The 22,987-nt window shown below is 38.8% G+C and overlaps 1 protein-coding gene across 1 annotated transcript in view; it reads right to left on the reverse strand.

The window, feature by feature from the left end:
- C2H10orf90 (chromosome 2 C10orf90 homolog) overlaps positions 1 to 22,987 on the reverse strand; it is a 293,189-nt gene that overhangs the window by 247,601 nt on the left and 22,601 nt on the right. The window contains exon 2 of the mRNA XM_044659242.1: positions 5,644 to 5,716. Coding sequence (XP_044515177.1) covers positions 5,644 to 5,716 — 73 coding nt within the window. The remainder of the gene's footprint in view (positions 1 to 5,643; positions 5,717 to 22,987) is intronic.

Consider the following 22,987-nt stretch of genomic DNA (forward strand, 5'->3'; position numbering starts at 1 on the left):
TATATATGTATATATATATATATATTTAAGCAAAAACATGAAATAACACCAGACTGAATAATGGTCAAAAAACATAATGAGAAATTATAGTAAGTGAATTTTTTCCAACTCACAATTAAACAAAAAGTTAGTCAGAGGCCCATGGGTAATAGAAAAAGAAGCTGCCAGCTAAGTCAGCACCAACATAGCCAAAAAATCCAGCCTCCCAGAATAACTAGAGGAGACAAGAGGCATGTGTAGCCTGTAGTACTCTGTGACCAGAGGCTGCAAGAACAGAGACCTTCCTCTTCCCAGAAAATCCTAGCAAGATCAGGAAATCACAGGCCAGGGCCAGGGATGCTGAGGTCTCTAACACGCTGTCCAAAGATTCCAAAGAGATCCCTAAAGACCTAAAACTTGACTTTGAAAATGGAGGGCTAACCCCCATAAGCAGAGGCCAAGACAGGAACCTAGTAACCTAGGTTGAAACTAATCAAGGAAGATCACTTCATCCAATTCTAGAACTAAATCAATAAAGATGAGTAAATAAAAAATAACATTGGCCAGAATTAACAGTTAATTATAGAAGTTCCTCAAAAAAAAAGCAAACAACAGTTTACAACTACAATTAATGATTCAAATGAAAAAAATAGATTGTCCTCAAGGACAACATATTTAGAATAAATGAAGGAAGAGGAAAAATGAGACAAAAGCTTTATAGGAAACACTGAAAAGATAAAAAAAAATAGCTTAGAAGACAAGGTGGTAAGCCTTATTCAAGTAATGAACTCCCTGCATAACTCTATAAGGCAGCAAGAAATATTAGAACAATGATTCTTAAATTATCTTTCAACCTATTTTCCAGGTTTAAAAAATCATTGGTCTCCTCAAAAACAATGCTTTTTAAAAACTAGACATTATGTTTCAATAAATCAGAAATGAAAACTGCATATGTTGATTAGAATCAGAGAGTAAAGTAAAGATAGAAAGAATACATTGATAATTTTCTGAAAGAATCCCAAAAGGAAGTATCCCAAGCATTTTGTAGCCAAAGTCCAAATCTTTCACATCTACGAATACAAAAAGCACCCAGAAAGAAGCAGTTGAGTACCAAGGAACCACAGTCAAGATCACACAAGACTTTGTAACTTCTTTTATTAATAAGAGATCATAGAGTAAATATTCCAAAATGTGATAAGAATTTTACAACCAAGAATAGCAAAACTGAAGGTAATCCTTCATGGTAAAACAATGGATATTTAATGGAATTTCAGACTTTCATACATTTCTTCTGAAGAGACTACAATTTAGTAGGGATTTTGAAATTCTAATATGAGACCAAAAGAACCTAGAAAGATAAAGTTATTTCAGCTATGTAGAAAGAACTATATGATGATGTGATGCTAATATTCTATGTTGTAAAGGAACAAATTTCCTTTCAGAATCATGTCTTCAACAGTTATTGAGAGAATTTTAAAAAGAAAAACAGAGGAGTTGAGAGTGGATTGGTTTTGTGCTGAGGACTTTAAGAGAGGAAAGTTAATGGAGGCTTACCAAAAGAAATAAGCTAGTATAGAAAGGAGGAAGAAGGGCATGGAAATTACTATTTCTTATAATTGAGATGTGTAAAAAGTATATGAAGGGAGGAATGGGAAGAGATAATATAAAAAAAACTTCACCCTTATCTTAAATGAACAAAGGATTGAACACATATCACTAGTTTCATCTAGAAATATATCAGACTCATCAGAGAAGGATTCAGAATTGGGAGAAGGATGTTAAAAGTGAGGATAATACAGGGAGGGGGAGAATAGACCCAAGTAAGACAAAATTCCCGAAGGAGCAATTAAAAGAGGGAAAAAGAAAAAGAAAGAACTAGAATCTAGAAGAGAATTCCTAAATTGGAAAATGGTGAGCAAATTGTTGCAGCTGTGCTATATAAATATAATATTATTATGCTGGAAACAATTTTCAGAAATAGTATGAGTAGTATAAACAGATACAGGGTGAAATAAGCAGAAACAGGAGAATAATTTATACAAGGACAATAAAATTATAAGGAAAAACAACTTTGAAAGATTTAAAAACTCAATTAAATAAACAATTACATGAGACCAGGATGAAGTATGTTACTTCCTAAGAGAAAGGTGATATATGCAAAGTGGAGAAAGAGACATTATACATTTGGAATCATAGTCACTGTAGAGATTTGTTTTGCATAACTATGCTTTTTTGTTACAAAGGTATAGTTTTCCCCTTTCTTTCATTCAAGTAATTACAATGAAAAAGAAGTTTGCAATAATGATGTCAAAATAAAAGTTTTCCATTTAAAAAAAATACATTTTTTTAAATTCACTAAAGAGAACAGAAGAAAGTTCAAAAGGAGGCACCAGGATGGTTTTGAAAGTGATGTATACAAGTTTTATATACTTTTTAAAAATTAATGATATGCAATGGAGATTCATGGTTTCATAAAAAATCTTTTATGCATATAGAAATACTTTTGGTAGGCTTTGGTAGGTTTAAGTTCAGAATAAAATAATCAACATTTTAAAATCAATGACACTGCCTTAAAATAAAAGCAGGAGAGAAAACAAGCATTATATAGGGAGCAAAAATAGTTCATAAGTTCACTTTCATCATAGGGGCAAGAGTCAAAGAGGAAAGTCAGACAAAGACATGACAAAGTTGAGGCTGTGAGGAGGATCTGAACTTTGAAATTCGCTTGCTAAAGATGGATCAATAGACTTCCTATTGATGAGGGTGTCTGGGGCAGAGCCTTCTCCTTTAACCCTAAAAAAATCCACGGTCCCCTGCCAAACTCTCAGACTTTCACCACCATCCCCTAAAAGTTTGGTCATGATCTGATTATTCTGAACCCATTTTAGAAATTATAAGAAAACGGGGGAGACGTCATCAGGGCCTAATCCCTGAGAGAGCTTATGGCTGTTGCAGTCCTGCTGGTTGGCTTACAGTCCTGGGGTTTCTAATTTCAAACTCATTAGCACCTTCCAAGGAGATCTTCCCTGTGTGACTCCCTGACTCTAACTGGCCCAGACCTGGTAATATTTAGCACTGATCCTTTAACTCCCGATATCCATTTTCTCTTAAATCAAGCCCCAAGGAAGATTGGCTTCTTCACCCTGACCAAACTCTGAGGATTGTACAGATAGGCCAGGAAATCAAATTCAGTCATTATCTGAAGTCTCTCCCGACATTGTAGACCATTACGATGACTCACCCAACTACCAACCAGACACAGGTAATTTGTGGCCTGTTTTCATAGTATCTACCCATGAATGTTGCTCCCAGAATAAAAGTTGGAAAGCAATTCTCTGGTGGTGGCTGGCTTCCAGAAAATGAGGACAGAAATAGAGTATTTTTTAATAGAAAAGCAGCATGGTACAGTAGAGACAGGACCAAATTCAGTTCTAATCCTGCCTCCTCATGGGGTTTGGAGTCAAAGGAAGAGGATATAATTCCTACCCCTATCACTTAGTCCCTGTGTGACCTCTGAAAAGTCACCTAACCTCTCTAATGTCCACCTCTGAAATGAAGTTAGGATGACCCTTAAACTGTCGCCCCAATTGTCCTCATTTTCTCTGGTGTTCTTTTAATCAGCTAAATAATTTGTCACCTGAAAGAATTCTTCATTTTGCCCTATGAAGAATTCTTATCCATGTTTTTCATAATGTAAATCCTTGGCAAGGACTGGATCCAGAGTGCTGGACACCTTCTTTTCGTTTGACTTCCTGGTAATAGTAGCAACAGCAACAAAAAACTAACAACTCTGTGGTGTTTTAAGGTTTAAGAAGCTCTCACTAGACATCTTACATGGTTGTCCCCTCTGAGGTGGGTGCTATTATTACCTTGATTTTTCATCTGAGAAAGTTGAGGCTCAAGTGACTTACTCAGGGTAACCCAGCCACAAAGATCCAGTTTGGGGCAGGACTTAAACTCTGGTCTTCTTGGCTGCAACCGTAACCCTCTGTTGACTACATCAATCACATATTTCATGGGTACCAAGTGAATTCTCATCTGCCCAGCTGTTAGCCCTCAGGCTTTTGGCATGAACAGATCATTTCCTTTTCTAATTGTCTGGGTCCTTACATATGTCCTCCATAATACTTCTTGCCCCCTTTCTCCCTCCATAACCTGTTGGGTCATTTTTGCTCCTTTGCTTCCTAGGAAATTACACTGTTCCCTGGTTCATAGCCATCCTCCTTCCTTCAGGGAAGACTGGGGCTAAAAAGATGACTGCTGATGGCACTGAACACCTTGGGATCATTGAAGAGTCATTAAACAGCCATGAATGTACAGCAGGTCTCAGTCGTGTCAGACTTGTCAGAAAGGAAATGAAGATGAGAGTACAGGGCTTCTTTAAGCCCCATTTTCCTACATTTATGTTCCTTTTTTGTATTTATTTTTGCTGAAGTCCCTGGACTGAAAAATTCTATTAACTTAATAGCATTGTTTGAGTAAACACATGATGATTTGGCCTCCACACAACCATTGATCTCATTAAGGAAATAAAACTTGATTTTCAAACAATTTATGCAAACATATTTAATATAAATCATGGACTTAAACTGTTTCACCTCCTGTTGCTACAGCCTTGTCACTCTGAAATGCAGTTGCTGAAAAAAGGAGATTTATGTACCCAGAGTTGGTGTGTCTATTTAAATTGCATCTACTGGATACTGAAAAGCCTCTGTATTGGTCCCATTACTCATTCTGAGTTGAACCCTTCCCTATGGTGAGAGGAACTAGAGCACTGTAAATTCTCCGAACTGGAACTCTACCTGGACAGGAATCCATTCCACTGCTAGGCAGCTCCAATTCTTAGGAAGTTTCTCCTGACCTTGATCTTAAATTAAATCTTTGCAGTTTTCACTCCTCCCACTTATTTATGTCCTCTAGAATCAAGTAGACCCAATTTCAGCCCCTTCTATCCCCCTTGCCTTTCCATTACAACACTGGGATAAAACAAGTCTTTCCATTTCCTGTAGTTGTGCTTCCTCTCCAAAGGAGAACATAAGCTTCTTGGGAACAAGGACTCTCCTGCTTTTTGGCTTGAACCCCCAGCGTTGAACATAGTTCTTTATATACAACAAGCAAGTCATGACAGATTTTTCATTCATTCATTCATTCATTCATTCATTCATTCATTCATTCATTCATTCATTGGATGCAACAGCTCTTCAAACTTCATTTGGTAAGACACCCCAGGAGCCACAAAGTCTAATCACAACCTGAACAGGAATTTTGGTTAGAGTCTCCCTGTCCCAGTAAATGGCCATCCAGCCTCCATTTGAAGACCCCTCAGTGAAAGAGAGGCAGCCCCATCCACTCTGGGGAAAAGTTCATTTGGGATTAGATAATTTTTTTTCTGATAGTAAACCCAAGTCTGCCCTTCTTATTCCATTGTTCCTGGTTTAACCCCAGGCTCATCCCCCTCAGCTCCTTCAGCTCCTCTGTACATGCTACCCTCTCTGGTCCTTTTGTCACTCTAGTTGTCTTGTTCTGACTTTTCTCCAGTTGATTAGCACCATTCTTTAACTGGGGCACCCAGACCTGAACACATTACTTGTCAAGAATAATTAGGAACACAAGGAAGCAAAGCCAGTAAAGCAAGCTCCTCACACCTAAACTTCTTGTCTTTACCTGTGTATGTGAGTTGTGCGTTTCTTTCCCACGCTGAGTGCTCTTTGGGGGATGAGAACAGTTGGCTGTGGATCTGTAAAATAAACAAAATGTCCACCAATCTGATGTTTATTTACTAGAAGCACACTCTTCGGTCAGGCATGCTAGAGACTTTGGGAGAATATACCATGTTCTTTCAAGGAGGTGTTAGCCATGGAATTGCATGGACTTCATTTCCACTTTTGCCTCTTATTACAATACATAAATTAAAATCAGATAGCATGGAGAACTTAAGGCAAACACTAGATAAAGTTCTCTGATCCATTAAAACAGTGAAAGCTTATCAGAAAAATCTTGTAGGAAGAAAAAAAAACACATTTTGTCATATACTTCCCATTCCTACCTGCAGAATCCTGCCCTCAACTGGTTATTTGTTTGTTTTTTAAGGACTGATGGATCAATGGACTTAAAACACCCTGACGACTGTTCAGGGTTCGGAGCTGATTTTTCTAAAAGGCACCATTAAAGGGTAGTGGACACCCTGTGACTTTGCCACCCCTTTCATGTTTCCATTGGCTTTTCTTCTTGGAAAAAATGATTCAACAAAAGAAATCAATCAGCCAAGTATTTATCAAGTGTCTACAATGTGCCAGACCCACACTAAACTCTGCAGATACAGGCAAGACAAACACAAAGCCCTTGCCCTCCAAGAGCTCATATCCTAATGGGAGGCACAACATAGAAGTGATCAGGTACATACACAATACATAGATCAAATAGAAGAAAAGTTGCCAGGACCAGAAAGGCATAGGAGAAAGCGAAAACCTTCCTAGTTTTTGCCAAGGGGTTAACGAGGGGCTAGAGAATTGTGCTAGAAGGGACCTCAGAGGCCATCTACTCAGCTCTATCTTTTATAGAGGAAGTAACAGGTCTAGAGAGGAAATGGGGCTTCCCTAAGGTCTCACAGATAGTAAGTGGCCATAGCAGATTCAACCCAGATCCTCTGATTTCAAATTTAGGACTCTTTCCCCTACGCCACCCTACCTCAATAAACATCAGCTAAAATTTCCATTGGGGAAGCAAGGTGGTGAAGTGAATAGAGGGCCAGGCCTGGAGTCAGGAAGACTCATCCTACTGAGTTCAAATCTGGCTTCAGACATGTACTAGCTGTGTGATACTGAGCGAGACGCTTAACCCTCTTTCCTTAGTTCCTCATCTGTAAAATAAGTTGTAAGAGGAAATGGCAAATCAGTCCAGTATCTTTGCCAAGAAAATCCCAAATGAGATCATGAAGAGTCAGACACAACTGAAAATGATTGAACAACAAATGTACCGTTAGAGCTTTGCTAAAATATAAACTTAAACAATACATACTTTCCTCATTTTAGAAGAGTTCTTCAAAGGAAATTGCGGGAATGAATGAATTTTTTTTTCAGTGAAGAAATAAATTTTAAATGTAGCACATTGGACTTGAGGTTGGAATTCACATCTCATTTGTAAATGAAGCCTGGCAGGAGACAGGGTGTTACCATCACATACATTTTTTAAAAAACTAAAATATGCCTCAAAGATGTTCCAGAAAAGGAATTTCTATTGCGTGGGAAATCCTAAATGTCCTATTTTGTGGGTTGTTATCTTGGGCAGTGGCTGGTTTTTTTTTTAATTTGCTCTGTTTATATCTCTAGGTACATGTTCATTGTTATTTTTTAGGTATAACATATATACATATATATGTTATATATACATATATAACATATAACACGTACCCTAGATCAGGAGCTCCCTCCCGAGAGAAATCAACGTAGAAGATGCAATGAGGCCAGATCCTCACAATCTGATTCTTACTGAGCTCAGTAGAAGAGCAGCGCTGGTGAATCCCAGTGTGTGACCCCTAAACAAAGATCAGTGTGTGGGTCTCTACAGCATTATCACGCCGCCTGTTACTATCTTCCTCAGATCCATGGTTCTCAATGAGTCCCTCAGATACTACCTAAGAAAACTGAATCAGGAAGGCTATAGTCTAGAGATTCCCCAGCCTCTGGATCATCGGAGAGTCCTTTGTGTGGTCTAGTCAGTCCAGTGACAAGCTCTGGGACTACTCAATCACTGTTGCTTGTCAGGGTTTCGAGGAATGACTTCCTTCTTTGGAGGAAGACTAATCAGTCAAGTGGCCTGTATTAAGAGTTTGTTGGTTCATAAGGAGTATTTTTGGGGGCTGGGTAAGAGGAGGAAGAAGAATTAAAGGATCATAGTTTGACTCCAGAAGAAACTTGAGATGCCATCTAGATCAGCTTCCTTATTTTCAAGAAGAGGAAACTAAGGCTCAGAGAAAGAAAGGCATGTCCAAGGTCACGCAAGCTCATGGAAGGCAAGGCCTTCAAATCCAAGTCCCCTAATTTGGGGCTCTCTCTGCTGGACCACTTCTAGTGGACTCTAGTTTCAGCTTGGTTACTCAATAAGGGGCCACAGGTCAGTCTGCACATAAATCTTATCCCCTTACTGAAATGTGAGAGTGCCATGGGATCATACACTTTGTCTTATTTCAATTTGCAATCTCTACCAGGACCTAGCACAGTACTTTGTAAACAGTAAGTGCTTAATAAATGTTTGCTGTGTTCAAAACAAGCTGCTTTTACAAATTTAATGCCTCAAAAACTAAAACTTCAAACAAAAAAAAAGTAATGGGTCTTTCTTAAAGCAGTTTGGGTTCAGGGAAAGAGTATTGGAAATGGAGTGGGTACCTAAGTACAAGTCTTGACTCTATTAGCATAGCCTTGGATAAATTGCTTAATGTCGCTAGGCCTCCATTTTTTCACCTGTGCAATGATGAACAGAGAATAGATGACTCTTGAAGTCTCTTCCAGTTCTCTATCTCTGATGTGAGATCTTCTCATTCTAGGTTCCTTAGAATAGAGACAATCTGTCAGCCTGTCAGGACTCAAAGCCTTTCCGGTATTTTCAATAGGAGAGAGAAAATGGCTTAACACGCACCCAAGATTTGGAGAAAGCAGATCTCAAAGACTTCAGGGCAACCATAGAATCTCATGTAGTTGTGTCTTCAGAATTTCAGTCTTGAGCATCTCCCATCTATCTCAGGCTAATATCCCTGGTGGCATTTAAGCCTGCAGAATGCTACCTATCAGTCCAAGATAGATGAGAAATGCCCAAAAATGAAATTCTGAAAACACAAAGGGAAGTCATTCCAAAGAGGAAGAAGAATGGGAGTCATCTAAAGAGATGCATGTGGATAAACAGGGAACTCACCCAACAAGGTAAGCTTTTAAAATAAATGTATAGAAGATAAAATCAAGGCCTAGCAGCACAGGATGAATACAAGAATTCAACACAATCCTTTAAAAACTGTGGCATAGACCTTCAGTATTCTCAGCAAATGATGATTGGAAAAAATCCCAAAGAATTCACGATAAAAAATGCTGTCTGCTTCCAGAGAAAGAACTGATTGAATCTGAGTCAAGGCCAAAGCAAACTTTTTCCATTTTCTTAAGTTTTTTTTGGTTGTTTCCTTCCACAAAAGGATTAATATGGAAGTTAATATGGAAAAATTTTACATTATTGTATTTATAAAATCTATATCAAATTGTTTACCTTCCCAGTGGGTGAGGTGGGGAGGAGGGAGAGAATTTGAGATTCAAATTTTTTTTAATGTTAAAAATTGTTTTTACAAATTCCAAGGACAGAGCCAAGATGGCAAAGTAGAAGCAGGGAAAACTCAAACCACTATGAGAATCCTCTCCAAACAATTTTAAAATGATGCCTCAAAAGGAATATTGGAGTGAAAGAACCAACAAAGAGACAGCATGAAGCAACTTTCATGTAGAAAACAACTGGAAATGTAGGTAGGTAAGGTCTAGTTCCCTGGAGTGAGATGGGAACATAGCCTACAAGAGGCCACACCAAGGAGTAATGCAAAATCCAACAGCAAGCTCCACCACCCCACATCTATTGTTCCAGGTTCTGACGCTGGAGCCATGCCAACATTGTCAAGATCCTAAGACCCTGCCTAAGCCAACAGCAGTGCAACTCCACACATACCTCTTAGAGTTCCAAGTTCTACCCTTAACCTGCAATAAGGTCCTGAGTCCCAGCACAAGGCAGTGGCATACCTGATCTGTTTAAGCCCAGAGCAAGGTCCAGGGCTAGCCCTTACTCCAGCTTAAAGTGGAAGTAACAAGTCCCAGGGCGAGGCAATCCAATGTGCCTGACCTGACCAAGCCCAGAGTGAGACTAAAAGTCCCCACCCAAGCCTATAGCTAAACTCTGAGCCCCAGCACAAAGTAGCTCTCAATGCTTAGAGCTCTGCAAGCCATCAGCAGTCTCAAGAAGTAATTGAGTCAGCAGTGGGAGGTGCCTTTCAGAGCTCTCAGACCACAAGCCTTATACCACCTTGGAAGAAATAAAACTTGCAGAAACCCAGAAACACAAAAAAAGAGTAGCAGCTAAGAAAGACTGAAGAGTAAGAGAGTGCCCTCTCTTCCCTGAGAACAGAGCCCATATTTAAGATAAAACTAAAAGTCAAGAAAAAATCTGGGAAGATGAGCAAACATAAAAAACCTCCCCATAGAAAAATTTTTATGGAAACAAAGAGCAAGGCATAATCACAGAAGGGGAGAGTGAAAGCAAGGAAAACACACACAAAACTTCAAAGAAAAATGTGATTGGACTCAGGCTCTGGAAAAGCTCAAAAAGAATTTCAAAAATCAATTGAGAGGCAGAGGAAAAATGAGTGAGAGAAAGGAAAGAAATGTAGGTAGAAAATAAAAGCAGAACTGGCTAAATGAAAAAGGAGGTTCAAAAGCTCACAGAAGAAAATAATTCCTTAAATTAGAATGGGGCAATTAGAAGCTAATGATTTTATGGGACATCAAGAAACAATAAAGCAAAAGCAAAGCCATGAAAAAAAAAAGAAAACATAAAATATCTCATTGAAAAAACAATTGACCTAGAAAATAGATCCAGGAGACACAATTTAAGAATTATTGGACAATCTGAAAGCCATGATTAAAAAACATCCTGGACATCATAATACAATAAATTATTAAAGAAAACAGCCCTGATATTCTTGAACAAGAGAGTAAAATAGAAATGGAAAGAATCCACAGACTGCCTCTGGAAATAAATCCCCAAATGACAACTCCCAGGAATATTATATCTAAATTCAAAAGCCCCAAAGGCAAGAATAAAATACTGTAGACACTCAGAAAAAAACAATTCAAATACCATGAAGCTGCAGACAGGATTACCCAAGACTTAGCAGCTTTAACAACATTAAAGGAGCAGAAGGCTTGGAATATGAGATTAAGGAAGGCAAAATATCTAGGTTAACAACTCAGAATCATCTACCCAGAAAAACTGAGTATATTCTTTCAGAGGGGAAGTAGTCATTTAATAAAATAGAATGTTTTCAAGCATTCCTGATGAAAAGGCCAGATCTATATAGAAAAAATTGATTTCTAAACACAAGACAAAAGAGAAGCCTAAAAAGGTAAATAAGAAAGAAAATTTAAGAGATTTAATGAGGTCAAACTATGTATTCCTATGTGGAAAGATGATATTTGTAATTCTTAACTTTTTGTCAGTATTAGAGTAGTTAGAAGGAGTATACATAGATAAAGGGTGTGAGAGTAAGCTGATTAGGATGATATAATATGCAAAAAATCAAGAGGTGAAAAATAAGATTGCACTAAGAGAAAAAGGAAGAGAGAAGTGGAATGGGGCAAATTGTCTCACTTAAAGAGGGATAGTATACTATTACAGTAGAGGAGAGGATGAGGTTGATGACTGGCAATGCTTAAACTCATTGTAATTGGCTCAAAGAGGGAATAACAATCATACTCACTCAGGTATAGAGTGTTATCCTAAACTATAGAGAATCAGGAAGGGAATAAGACAAGAGCAGTGGGGTGAGAGTGGGGATAATAGAAGGGAACGAGAAGTAGGGGGTGGTGATTAAAAGGAAAGCATCTATATGGAGGGACAGAGTGAAAGGAGAGAGAAAGAGCAGGATGAAAATGGTGAAATAAGATGGAAGTAAATACACAGATGGTAATAATAACTGTGAATGTGAATAAGATGAACTTACCCATAAAACAGAAGCAGATAGCAGAGTGGAATAAAAAGCCAGAATCCTATAATATCTTGTTTGTAAGAAACACATTTCAGGCAAAGAGACTCACACAGGGTAAAGGAAAGGGGCTGGAGCAGAATTCATTGTGCTTTATCTGAAGTCAAATAGGACAGACAAAAGTAAAGTAAAAATTGATCTGATTAAGATGGATAAGGAAGGAAATTATATTTTGCTAAAGGGTACTATAAACAATGAAGTAATATCGATAATAACCATATATGCACCAAATGGTATGGCCTCCAAATTTTTTAAATAGAAATTAAATGAGCTTCAGGAGGAAATAGAAAGTTAAACTATTCTGGTGGGGGACTTCAACTTCCTCCCTTCAGATCTACATAAATCAAATTTAAAAATTAACCAAAAGAAGAAAAGGAAGTGAATGAAATTTTAGAAAAGTTAGAACTAATAGATATCTGAAGAAAACTGAATGGGAATAAAAAAGAATATACCTTTTTTTAAAGCAGTACACGGCACCTATATAAAAATTGGCCATGTATCAGGGCAAAAAATTTCACAACCAAATGCAGAAAAGCAGAAATAATAAATGCATCCTTTTCAGATCACAACACAATAAAAATCATAATCAATAAGGGTCAATGTAAAGACAAATAAAAATTAATTAGAAACTAAATAATCTAATGCTATAAAGGGGGTGAGTCAACAAACAAATTATAGACACAATCAATAATTTAATTAATGAGAATGACAACAAGGAGACAACATATCAGAATTTATGGAATACAACCAAAGCAGTACTCAGGGTAAATTTTATATCTCTACTCCCTTATATCAATAAAATAGAGAAAAAGCAGATCAATGAATTGGGCATACAACTAGAAAACTAGAAAAAGAACAAATTTAAAATCCCCCAAAACTAAATTAGAAACCCTAAAAAGTAAAAGAGAAATTAATAAAATTGAAAGTAAGAGAGCCATTGAACTAACAGATAAGACTAAGAATTAATTTTATGAAAAATAAAATAAAGTAGACAGAGCACTGGTTAATTTGATTTAAAAAAAGAAAGAAGAAAATCAAATAATCAGAATCAAAAATGGAAAGGATGAACTCACCATCAATGAAGATGAAATTAAATCATATTGTGAGCAGTTTTACCCAGTTATATTCCAATAAATCTGACAATCTAAGTGAAATGGATGAATATTTTAAAAATATAAACTGCCTAGATTAACAAAAGAAGAAATAGAATACTTAAATAATCCCATCTCAGAAAAAGAAATGGAACAAACCATTTACAAACTCCCTAATAAAAAATTCCTAGAGCCAGATGGATTCACAAGTGAATTCTATTAAACATTTAAAGAACACTTAATCCAATACTATATAAACTATTTGGGGAAATGGGCAGAAAAGGAATCCCTTAAAATTGGAAAACGGTTTGGCAGAAACTAGGGATAGAGAAATACCTTACATCTTCTGCCAAGATAAGGTCAAAATGGGTATAAGATTTACATATAAAGAATGATACCAAAGTAAATTTGGGGAACATAGAATAGTTTACCTGGTAGATCTATGCAGAAGGGAAGAATTTATGACCAAACAAGAGAAAGAGAGCATTGTAATATGTAAAATGAATAATTTTGATTATATTAAATTTAAAAGCTTTCATACAAACAAAACTAATGTTACCAAGATTAGAAGGGAATCCACAAACTGGGTGGGGGGGCTGACTTGTAGTACAAATTCCTCTGATAAACTTCTAATTCCTTAAGCCTATAGAGAATTAAGTCAAATTTATAAGAATACAAGCTATTCCCCAGTTGAAAAATGGTCAAAGGATGTGAACAAGCAATTTTCAGATGAAGAAATCAAAGCTTTCAATAATCATATGAGAAAATTTTGTAAATCATTCTTGAATATAGAAATGAAAATTTTAAAAATGCTGAGATACCACCTCATACCTATCAAAATGGTCAAATTGACAGTAAAGAAAAGTTATAAATGTGGCAAAATTGTGACACTAATACATAGCTGGTGGAGCTGTGAATTGATCCAGCCATTCTGGAGGGCAATTAGAACTATGCCCAAAGGGCTATAAAACTATGCATACCCTTTCATCTAGTAATACCACTTCTGGTCTGTATCCCAAGGAGTAATAAAAAGGGGAAAGGACATACTTGTACAAAAATATTTGTAGCAACTCACTTCGTGGTGGCAAAGAATTAGAAAGTCAGGGGATGTTCATCAATTGAGGAATGGTTGAACAAATTGTGGTATATGATGGTGATGGAACACTATTATGCTATAAGAAATAATGAACAGGATGATTTCAGAAAAAAAAAGTAGAAAGATCTACATGAACTGACGTAGAGTGAAATAAGCAGAACCAAGAGAACATTGTAGGTAGTAACAGCAATATTGTACAATGATCAATTGTGAAAACTTGGCTACTCTTAGCAATGCAGTGATCTAGGCAATTCTGAAAGACTTTAGATGGGTAATGCTAGTCACCTCCAGAGAAAAAATTGTTGAGTCAGATAGATGTGCATCAAAGCATACTATCTTTCACATCAGTGTATTTATGGTTTTATTTTGGGAGTTTGATATTGTAAGAGTGTGCTCTTAAAACAATGACCAACAGAAGAACATTGTACACAGAGACCAATAAACTGTGGTGAAATAGAATATAATGGACTTCTGCAATGACCCAGGACAATTCTGTGGGACTTATGGCAAAGAATGCTACCCACATTCAGAGGAAGAACTGCAGGAGTGGAAACACAGAAGAAAAGCAGCTGCCTGAACACAGGGGTTGAGGCAGACATGATTGGGGATTTTGATTGGAAACTACCACACCAATGCAATGATCAACAATTTGGAAATAGGTCTTGATCAATGATACATGTTAAAACCAGTGGAAATGCGCATCAGCCAGGGGTGGGGGGAGGGCAAGGGGTGAAGGGGAAAGTAGGAGCATGAATCATGTAACCATATAACTTTTCTAAAAAATGAATATTAATAAATATTTTTTAAAAATTGCAAAAAAAAAACAATGACCAATGTGAAAGTGTGTTTTGCATGATAATACATGTATGTCCCAGATCAAATTACTTATCTCTGAAATGGGGGAGGGAAGAAAGGGAAGGCAATTGTTTGAACTTCTAATTTTGGAAAACATATGTTTAAATTTATTATGTAAAATTAAGAAAATAAAATATCTTTGAATTATAAAAATTGTTTTTACATATAATTGGGGAAAAATAAATAAAATAACAAAAATAGTGGCATAAGAGTTAAAGCTTAGAATGAGTTGAGGTTGATAGGGCATGCTAAGGATAACAGAAAGTATTTCTCTATATTATGAAAAAAAATCAAAATAAGAACTGGGCACTTTTCTTAGGCTAGAGGGGACCATAATAATGGAGAATAAAGATAAGAAAGGGATGCTTGGCTTGGCTTTTGTTTCTATTTCTTCTACCAAGTAGAATAGTGTCTTGCCTGGAAATAACAGAAGAAATTGATGTCAAAGATAAGTAAGAATCAATTAATCAATAAACATTTATTAGCTACCTGCTATATGCCAGGGACTGTGCTAGCTGCTCAGAATATTTGTTGCACAGTCATTTCAGTTGTGTCTGACTATTTGTGATCTCATTTTGGGTTTTCCTGACAAAGATAGTGGAGAGGTTTCCTTTTCCAGCTCATTTTACAGATGAAGAAACTGAGGCCGACAGGGTTAAGTGAGTTGTTCAGGATCACATAGCTAGTAAGTATCTGAGGCCAAATTTGAACACAAAAAGATGAGTTTTTCTGATTCTAGACCTGGCATGCTCTCCATGGTGTCTAAATGCCCATAAAGATTTTGTTCTTTTTATTTAGTCATTTTCAGTCATGTTTGATCCTTTGTGATCCATTTTGAGGTTTTCTCGGCACAGATAATAGAGAGGTTTGCCATGTCTTTTTCCAGCTCATTATGCAGATGAGGAAACTGAGGCCAATAGGGTGAAATGACTTGCCCAGGGTCACACAACTAGTAAGTATCTGTGACCAAATTTGAACTCAGGTTCTTCTTATTCCAGTCCCAGCACTCTATCCACTGTGCCACCTGGCTACCCTACTGAGGATACAAAAAGTGGCAAACGAGATCCCCTACTTTCAAGGAGTTTATCATTTAATGGGGGAGACAACATGCAAAACAATATCAATAAACAAACCATACACAGGATAAACAGGAAAGAATTTATAAAAGGAAAGAACTAAAATTAGGAAGAGAGCCCTTAGTCACTCTCGACAAATTCAAGAAATCCTGGCCCAGATAAGCTACATCCTTAGGTCCTGAAAGAACCTGGCAGGCATGACTTTTTAGAGCCACTTGTCAGTACATTGGAAAGACCGTGGCAATTCGGAAGAGGTGTCATAGGATTAGAAAAGGTCAAATGTCTAGATTTTCAAAAACTGCAAAAGAAGAATTTGAAAACATTAGGACAGTGAACTTGACTTCTATTCCTGGGGAAATTCTAGAATAGATCATTAAAAATGTTTGGTGAGCAGTCCATTCTACAAACATTAAGTATCTACTTTGGCTCAGGCACTATGCTAAGTATTGGAGAGGGCAGCAGCCAGCCTGGTTGCATCAAAAATAGACCATAGCAAACTAATCTCATTTCCCTTTTTGACAGGATTACTGGAGTAGGTGATGAGGGGAATACTGTGAATGTAGATTACCTTCATTTCATCAAAACATTTGGTAAAGCATCTCATAACATTGTCATGAAAGAAATGAGAGGCACACTTAGGAAATAATCCAACAAGGTAGATCCTGAACTTGTTGGCTGGCTGGTCTCAAAATAATAGTCACTTATGGTCCAATGTCAATGTGGCCTGAGGTTTCCTATGGAGTACTCCCATAGATCTGTACTTGGCCTTTTGCTCATTAGTGACTAGGATAAAGGCATAGCTGGTTCTCATCGAATTTGCAGATGACCCTAGAAAGAGAGCTAATATACTAGATTTCGGTAAGGAACCAAAAAGACCTTGATGGGACAGAGTAGGAGTGTTAAATTTGAGGTGTGGAGGGCAAGCACCATATTGAAATGCAATAGAAAAATGTTTAACAAAATAAATACAAATCCAATATATGTTCTGTTAATATGTGGCTTTCTAAGTCAAAAGGCAGCCCCGAGAATCCATTTCTTTTTGAGTTTGACACAACTACTCTAAAATCTTGGCTGAAACTGATAAGAGGAAAGTCAATGTAAAGTCTCGAACTTGGGTCCAAAAAACAATTTCATAAGTTCAAGATGGGATACAGGGGTCAGTATCATGGTTATATAAATCTCCCAGGGCTTTCCTGGCCTCCAGGTTCAGTATTAGTCAGCAGCAAGACATGTGAGAGTTAACAAAATGAAGGCCACCTTGGGTTTAGTAAGAGCACAGCTTCCAGGAATAGGGAGTGGTGACCCACTGTCATCTGCACTCATCAAATGTGTCTGGAGAAATGGACCCAGTTGAACATTCTATAGGTGCCACAGCTGAAGAAAGATATTGGGAAGATGGAGAGTGTCCAAGAGGAAGGTGACCAGGTGATGAAAGACTTTTGAGTCCATGTCATAGGAAAATGGGTTGAAGGAACTGGCCATAGTTAGCCTGAAGAAGAAAAAGCTTATGGGGACCATGATAGTTATCCTCAAGCATCCAAAGACTTGTCACATGAGATTTTTTTGTATGGTCCCAAGAGTACAACTAGGAGCAATAGGTGCAGGTTTCAAAGAGATAAATTTCAACTTGATGTCAGGAAAAACTCCCAATTTTTATTTTTTTATTTTTGCTTTTCTTCTACATCACAGCCTTTTAAATATGTGGACAGCTAACATTTTCCTTATGTTCCTTCAAGCATTTCTCATATAACAAGGAACTGTCCAAAATATAATGGGCTACCTTGGGAGTTGCTGGATCCCCTCCTCCCTCCTAAAAAGTCTTCAAGCAAAAACTGGATAGCCATTTCTTGTGTTTGTTAGAGGGGTCATTCCTTTCACATACAGGTTGGACTAGAGGGTCCCTGAGGTCCCTTCCAACTCTCAAATCCTGGGGTTATGGAAGAAAAGATAAAATTTTCAAGCTAGCATTTAAAAGTCCAGTTCCTATCTGCCTTCTCAGAATTCTCTCATATTATTCCTATTCATACACTCCTTATTCCAGCTAAACTGGTCCATTAGCTCTTCCTTAACCATCCCACCTCCATACCTTTAGCTATGTCCAGGACACCCTCCCTTCTCACCACTACCTTTCTGTATTTGAATTTGTAGCTTTCTTAATAACAATGCTCACCTCCTTCATCAGGTCTTTCCTTCTTGTCGCTGTTTGGCATATTCTATGATTTCTTTCTGTGCATATTCTTTCCTCCAGTAGAATATAGGCTTCTTGAGGGCAGAAGATGGTTTGGCTCTTTTGTCTTGCACATAGGTGGCATGTGATCATTTTTTTGTTGTACTGAATCAAATTCAAATAGGAATGTGAATGGTGAGTGGAAGGAAGATCAAAGAGGACTTCTGTTTCAGCCTCTAGGAGGAGAGTAGTTCCTTCTGAAGAAATAGCCCAAAGTCAGGAGCAAGCAGTTTGGAGCCATACTGAATGGTTTGGTCCAGATGCCTTGCTTGGGAGGTGCTGCCCATCCATCCCACTAGAGGTATACAGTAGGCAGCAGAAGATGCCTTGTGTCCGAGGCAAAGCTCCCCTTTCCTGAGCTCACTCTATGCTCTCTGGTACTCACTCTGTTCTAGCTGCACCATGACGTTGGGGGGAGTGATTGAACAAGAAAGCATGTGCCTCCTATCTGCAGGGTGTTCCCACGTTTGTAAGTCTGCTCCTCAGAGCTGCCTCGGGGTGCAGCCTCCAGCATGCTCCAGTCCACAAAATAATGAACCAGTGGCTATGTGGAGCTTCTTTGAGGCTGGTTTTGTTTTTCATTTTCCAGCCTTGGACTTCAAAACAATCAAGGAAAACTTAGGTGTGTGTGCCTGTTTCTCCTTCTCAGGCCAGGATTTACTGCGTTCAAGGCACTGCTTTTATCTCTAGAGGGAGCTTTGTAAACTGCCAGGAGAATATAAAGCAGGCATTAGACTGTACAACCCTCCAAGGAGGACTGACCTGGGAGCCACGTTGGCTTCCTTCCAAGCACACAAAGAGAAATAGTCGCTTCATCATGATCCATATTTTCAATAAGCAATTATTAAGCTTCCACTGTGTGCTATTTTAAGTTCATTAAAAGTGCTTTGCAAATATCTAATTTAATCCTCCCAACAACCCTGGGAGGTAGGTGCTATTATTATCCCCATTTCACAGTTGAGGAAACTGAGACAGAAAATGGTTAAGCAATTTGCCCAAGGTCCCAGTCATAAATGCCTAAGAAAAAGGGAACATCAAGGCTTGAACCATCCATGACTTAAACAGACTCAGTTGGATGGGCAAATTCCATTGTGGCAGTTATGCTGGAGTTTAGGAGCGGGGTAGCAATGAAACAAAACACAGTTATGCTCTGGGCATAATAAAGTTGGAGTGGGTGACCGTGGGAACCATGGGAGGAGGTCACCCCAGCAACCATGAGGGCTCAAGGAAAGGCATCATCACCATAAAGAACTCAGCTCTCCAGGACAAAATCCGGTCAACCTCATGCCAGTTAGGGTTCTAAGTAAAGCCAACCTCTTAATCCACTTACTATTCCCAATATTCCAAGAATGAAATTTTTTCTATAAAAGCAATCAATTTAAAAAAATGGAATATTCATTAAGCATCTATCGAACAGGAGCCTCCAAATCAGCCCATTGAAATGTGTGCTTCTTGAGGGCAGGGACTGTCTTTTGCCTTTCTTTGGCACTTAGCTCAGGGCCAGACACATAGCCAAGATAAATCAGGGCTTCTTGATGGTTTTTGATTGATAGGAAGACTGGAATTGAATGGTCCCTGATCTCAAGGAGTTTCCATTTTACTGAGGGAGACCAAAAGCCCCCACATCTCTTTCTAGAAGAAACACAAAACGTCTCAGTGTTTCCAATTCCAAATTTGACTTCTGAAATTGTAGTTATTCCTTCTCGACAGAAGGCTGGCAATTTTATGAAGGGTCCTGTGAATAGAGTCATGCTACCCATCTCATATTGGATATCGCAGCCATTATCTCAGCCCTTTTGGGGAGCCAGCAGACATGTTGCCATGGCAAATCTCAATGAAGTGATTGATCTCTGTTGGTATTTTGTGTGTGTGCCCAATCTTGGGTGCTTTCTCCTGCAAGAATAATTAAGGCTGGTTCTGCTTGGGGCTCGACCGTACACTCTCCTGCCTAATGCAAACTTGCGCCTTGGATGACACAAAGCTAAAATTGATCTCTCTGTAGTGACTCCCCCGTCATGCCTCATCCCTTCGTGTTTACATCTGCTTTAACTTTTTCCAATCTAAAATAAATCAGCATGAAAAGCATTAGATTTTTTCATTTGGATTCTCAATTGCCTTTTATTATGGAGATAATATCCCTTATCTGATTGGGACTGGGGGAATCATTCCCTCCTTCAGCCCTGAATCAAGATGCTGCAGGCAGCCTGGCCGCCTTCACATCTCGCCTTGTTTGTGACTTTGCTGCTGCTGCTTGAGAATGGCCTCTGCTAGGCTAAGGATGGGAAAAGGAGAAAGAGGAGAATTGAACGGGGGCCAGCACTTCAGTCACTCTACTTTGGGCAGCAGATTGGGAGCTCTGATTAGAAGGGATGGCTCAGGGAAAGAAGCAGCCTAAATCTTCCCCCCAGATTGCCAAGAGACAGAGACAGAGAGATGCTTAAAGAAACAAAGAGACTCTTCATTTACCAGGCTGTCTGCAGGGGCTGATATTAGGAGCAGGAAGCTGTGTTGCCCCTTCTCTAGAGCCTTCCAACCCAGCAGTATCTAGAGATTGTGCATTAGCAAGCAATAATCCCCTCAGCGACAGACGGGTCACTTACTCAGTCAGACTCTATTTCAAGATCATTTCCACCAGGGAGCTTCTTTGCTTGGGAAAGAGGGAGACGTCCCTGGCTCCTTAAGTGTTCCCTTCAGCATCTGCCATCCTGCTTTTGAACGTTGGCGCGGCCTTCTCAGGGCTACTTGAAAATGGGAGCCGGCCATTCGCAAGTCTCCCATTCTGTTCCGCTGCCCCCACGGACCGTGGAAAGCCCCCTTCCCAGCATCTGATTCACTCGCCTGCTGGCTTTGTCTAAGCCTCCTTCCTGGGTTGCTTGAGAATCAGGTATGTGCCGTGAGTCTGACTCTGGAACGCCCTGAGAGTTCTGAGCATTCAGCCACATACTCTACCCCATCATCGTTAGCTTGGGGGCTGATTCCACCTTACAAGTGGGGACAACGAGAGTAACTTCTGCACTTATTTGTGGGACAATCTTATGTTCTTATGCACACACACACACACACACACACACACACACACACACACACACACACACACCTCCCCTAACAACTATACATTTAAGGTGATACCAGCCTATAAGACACATACTTGGTTGAAAGGTTGTCTTTCTCTTTTGAAAAACCAAGGACCCAAGGGATGGATTTTGTTTTGAAGGGGGGATCCGTGGGGCTGGATTGTCCATTTTCCCCTCTTTTCCAGCAACTAGCACAGTCTCTAGTACAGTCAAATCTATTCTGATGCTTATATCAAAAATGTGAATTTGTTGCAACTCAGTGAATATGTTGGTGAACAATTTGAGGATACCCTGAATTTCATGTTTGCTTATGTGAGATTTCCTCCCCCGACCTGCACCACTGCCGAGTAACTCAGGACCTGTGATCTTTGCCCAGGCCCACTTCAGCAAGCAAACGCCAGGCCTTTTTTCCATGGTAAAATGCCATGTTTCTTGTGTATTTTCTGGTGCAGTAGAAGCTGTGGGTGGAAGAGGGCTAGTCTGCATCTACGAACTCCACTTCCCCTGCCCCTGCCTTCTGTCCCAAACCTGGCCAGATTTACTCTCTTGCCAGTAATCGGGGACTTTGCCAGCCGAGGTCCCATGGAAACTGGGGTACAGGGATGATCAGCTGTGAAAGGCTTCGCTCCTCCCAGCAATGCAATGATCTAGGACGATTCTGGAAGGCTTAGGACAAAGAACACTATTCACCTCCACAGAAAGGACTGTTGGAGACAGACGCAGATCAAGACCGACTCTCCTTCACATTCATTTATTTATGGCTTTATTTGGGGGTTTTGGTTTGTGCATTTATCAGAAATTTTGTACCTTTGAACTATGTTCCCCAGAATTCCTTTAGCATTTCCTAGAATTCCTTTTGCTCTCGCCACCACATTGCGTGCTTACGTTTTTTGTATATAGTTGGCTGGAACTCCGCCTCTCGCTCTCTTTTTCTCATGACCTGGCTGAGTTAGCTCCCTCTTTACTCCAGCCTTTTTGGTTAATAAATCTTATTGAATATAATATTTGAGTATTTGGGTATCCATTTTAATTCTCACATTTGATATGAGTATTCTTTTGCAACAATGACCAATATGGAAGTATGTTTTGCATGATAATGCATGTGTCATCCAGATCAAATTGCTTACCATTTCTGAGAGGGGGGAGAGGAGGAAGGGAGGGAGACAATTTGGATCTTATCATTTCGGAAAACATTTGTTGAAAATTGTTATTACGTGTAATTGGGAAACTACATCTTTGAATAAAAAGAAAAGAAATGATGGAGGCAAAAAAAGACAAAACTGTGGTATAGAATGAGCCATGGCCCAGGGCCATAGACAGCACCACTATTTATTGTAATACTTATAGGTTTCTTAACTATTTAACATGTTTAAAAACTATGCTACCATTTATGAAGTTCTTATGTTGTAGTTTTTATGTTTCGTTGGTGGCATTTTGGAGTATGCTGCCCTAATCCCATTTGCCCCATAAACCCTGTGGTTTTCACTGTGTGATTTTGGAAAACATAGTGATTTTTAGGAAGGTATATATTGACCTATAACCAAATTGATTCTGCATACTAGGTACTTGCAAAATGCTTATTGATTAATTTCCCTAGAATAGGGGAACTTGGACAAATAGGAGTGACTTTGATGGGATTTTTTAACCTATGATGTGTCTCAATTAGTCCCTAGGAGAAAACTGCAGACATCCATAATCCTTGATTAAAGTTCTTGCCCAGCCTGCATCCATGAGGGAGGTGACTTCACTTCTTAAACCAGTGATTTGTCAGCAATCACATGATAAAGTGCAAAACTTTGGGTCA

Source organism: Gracilinanus agilis, chromosome 2 (assembly GCF_016433145.1).
Source record: "Gracilinanus agilis isolate LMUSP501 chromosome 2, AgileGrace, whole genome shotgun sequence".
NCBI lineage: Eukaryota > Metazoa > Chordata > Mammalia > Didelphimorphia > Didelphidae > Gracilinanus > Gracilinanus agilis.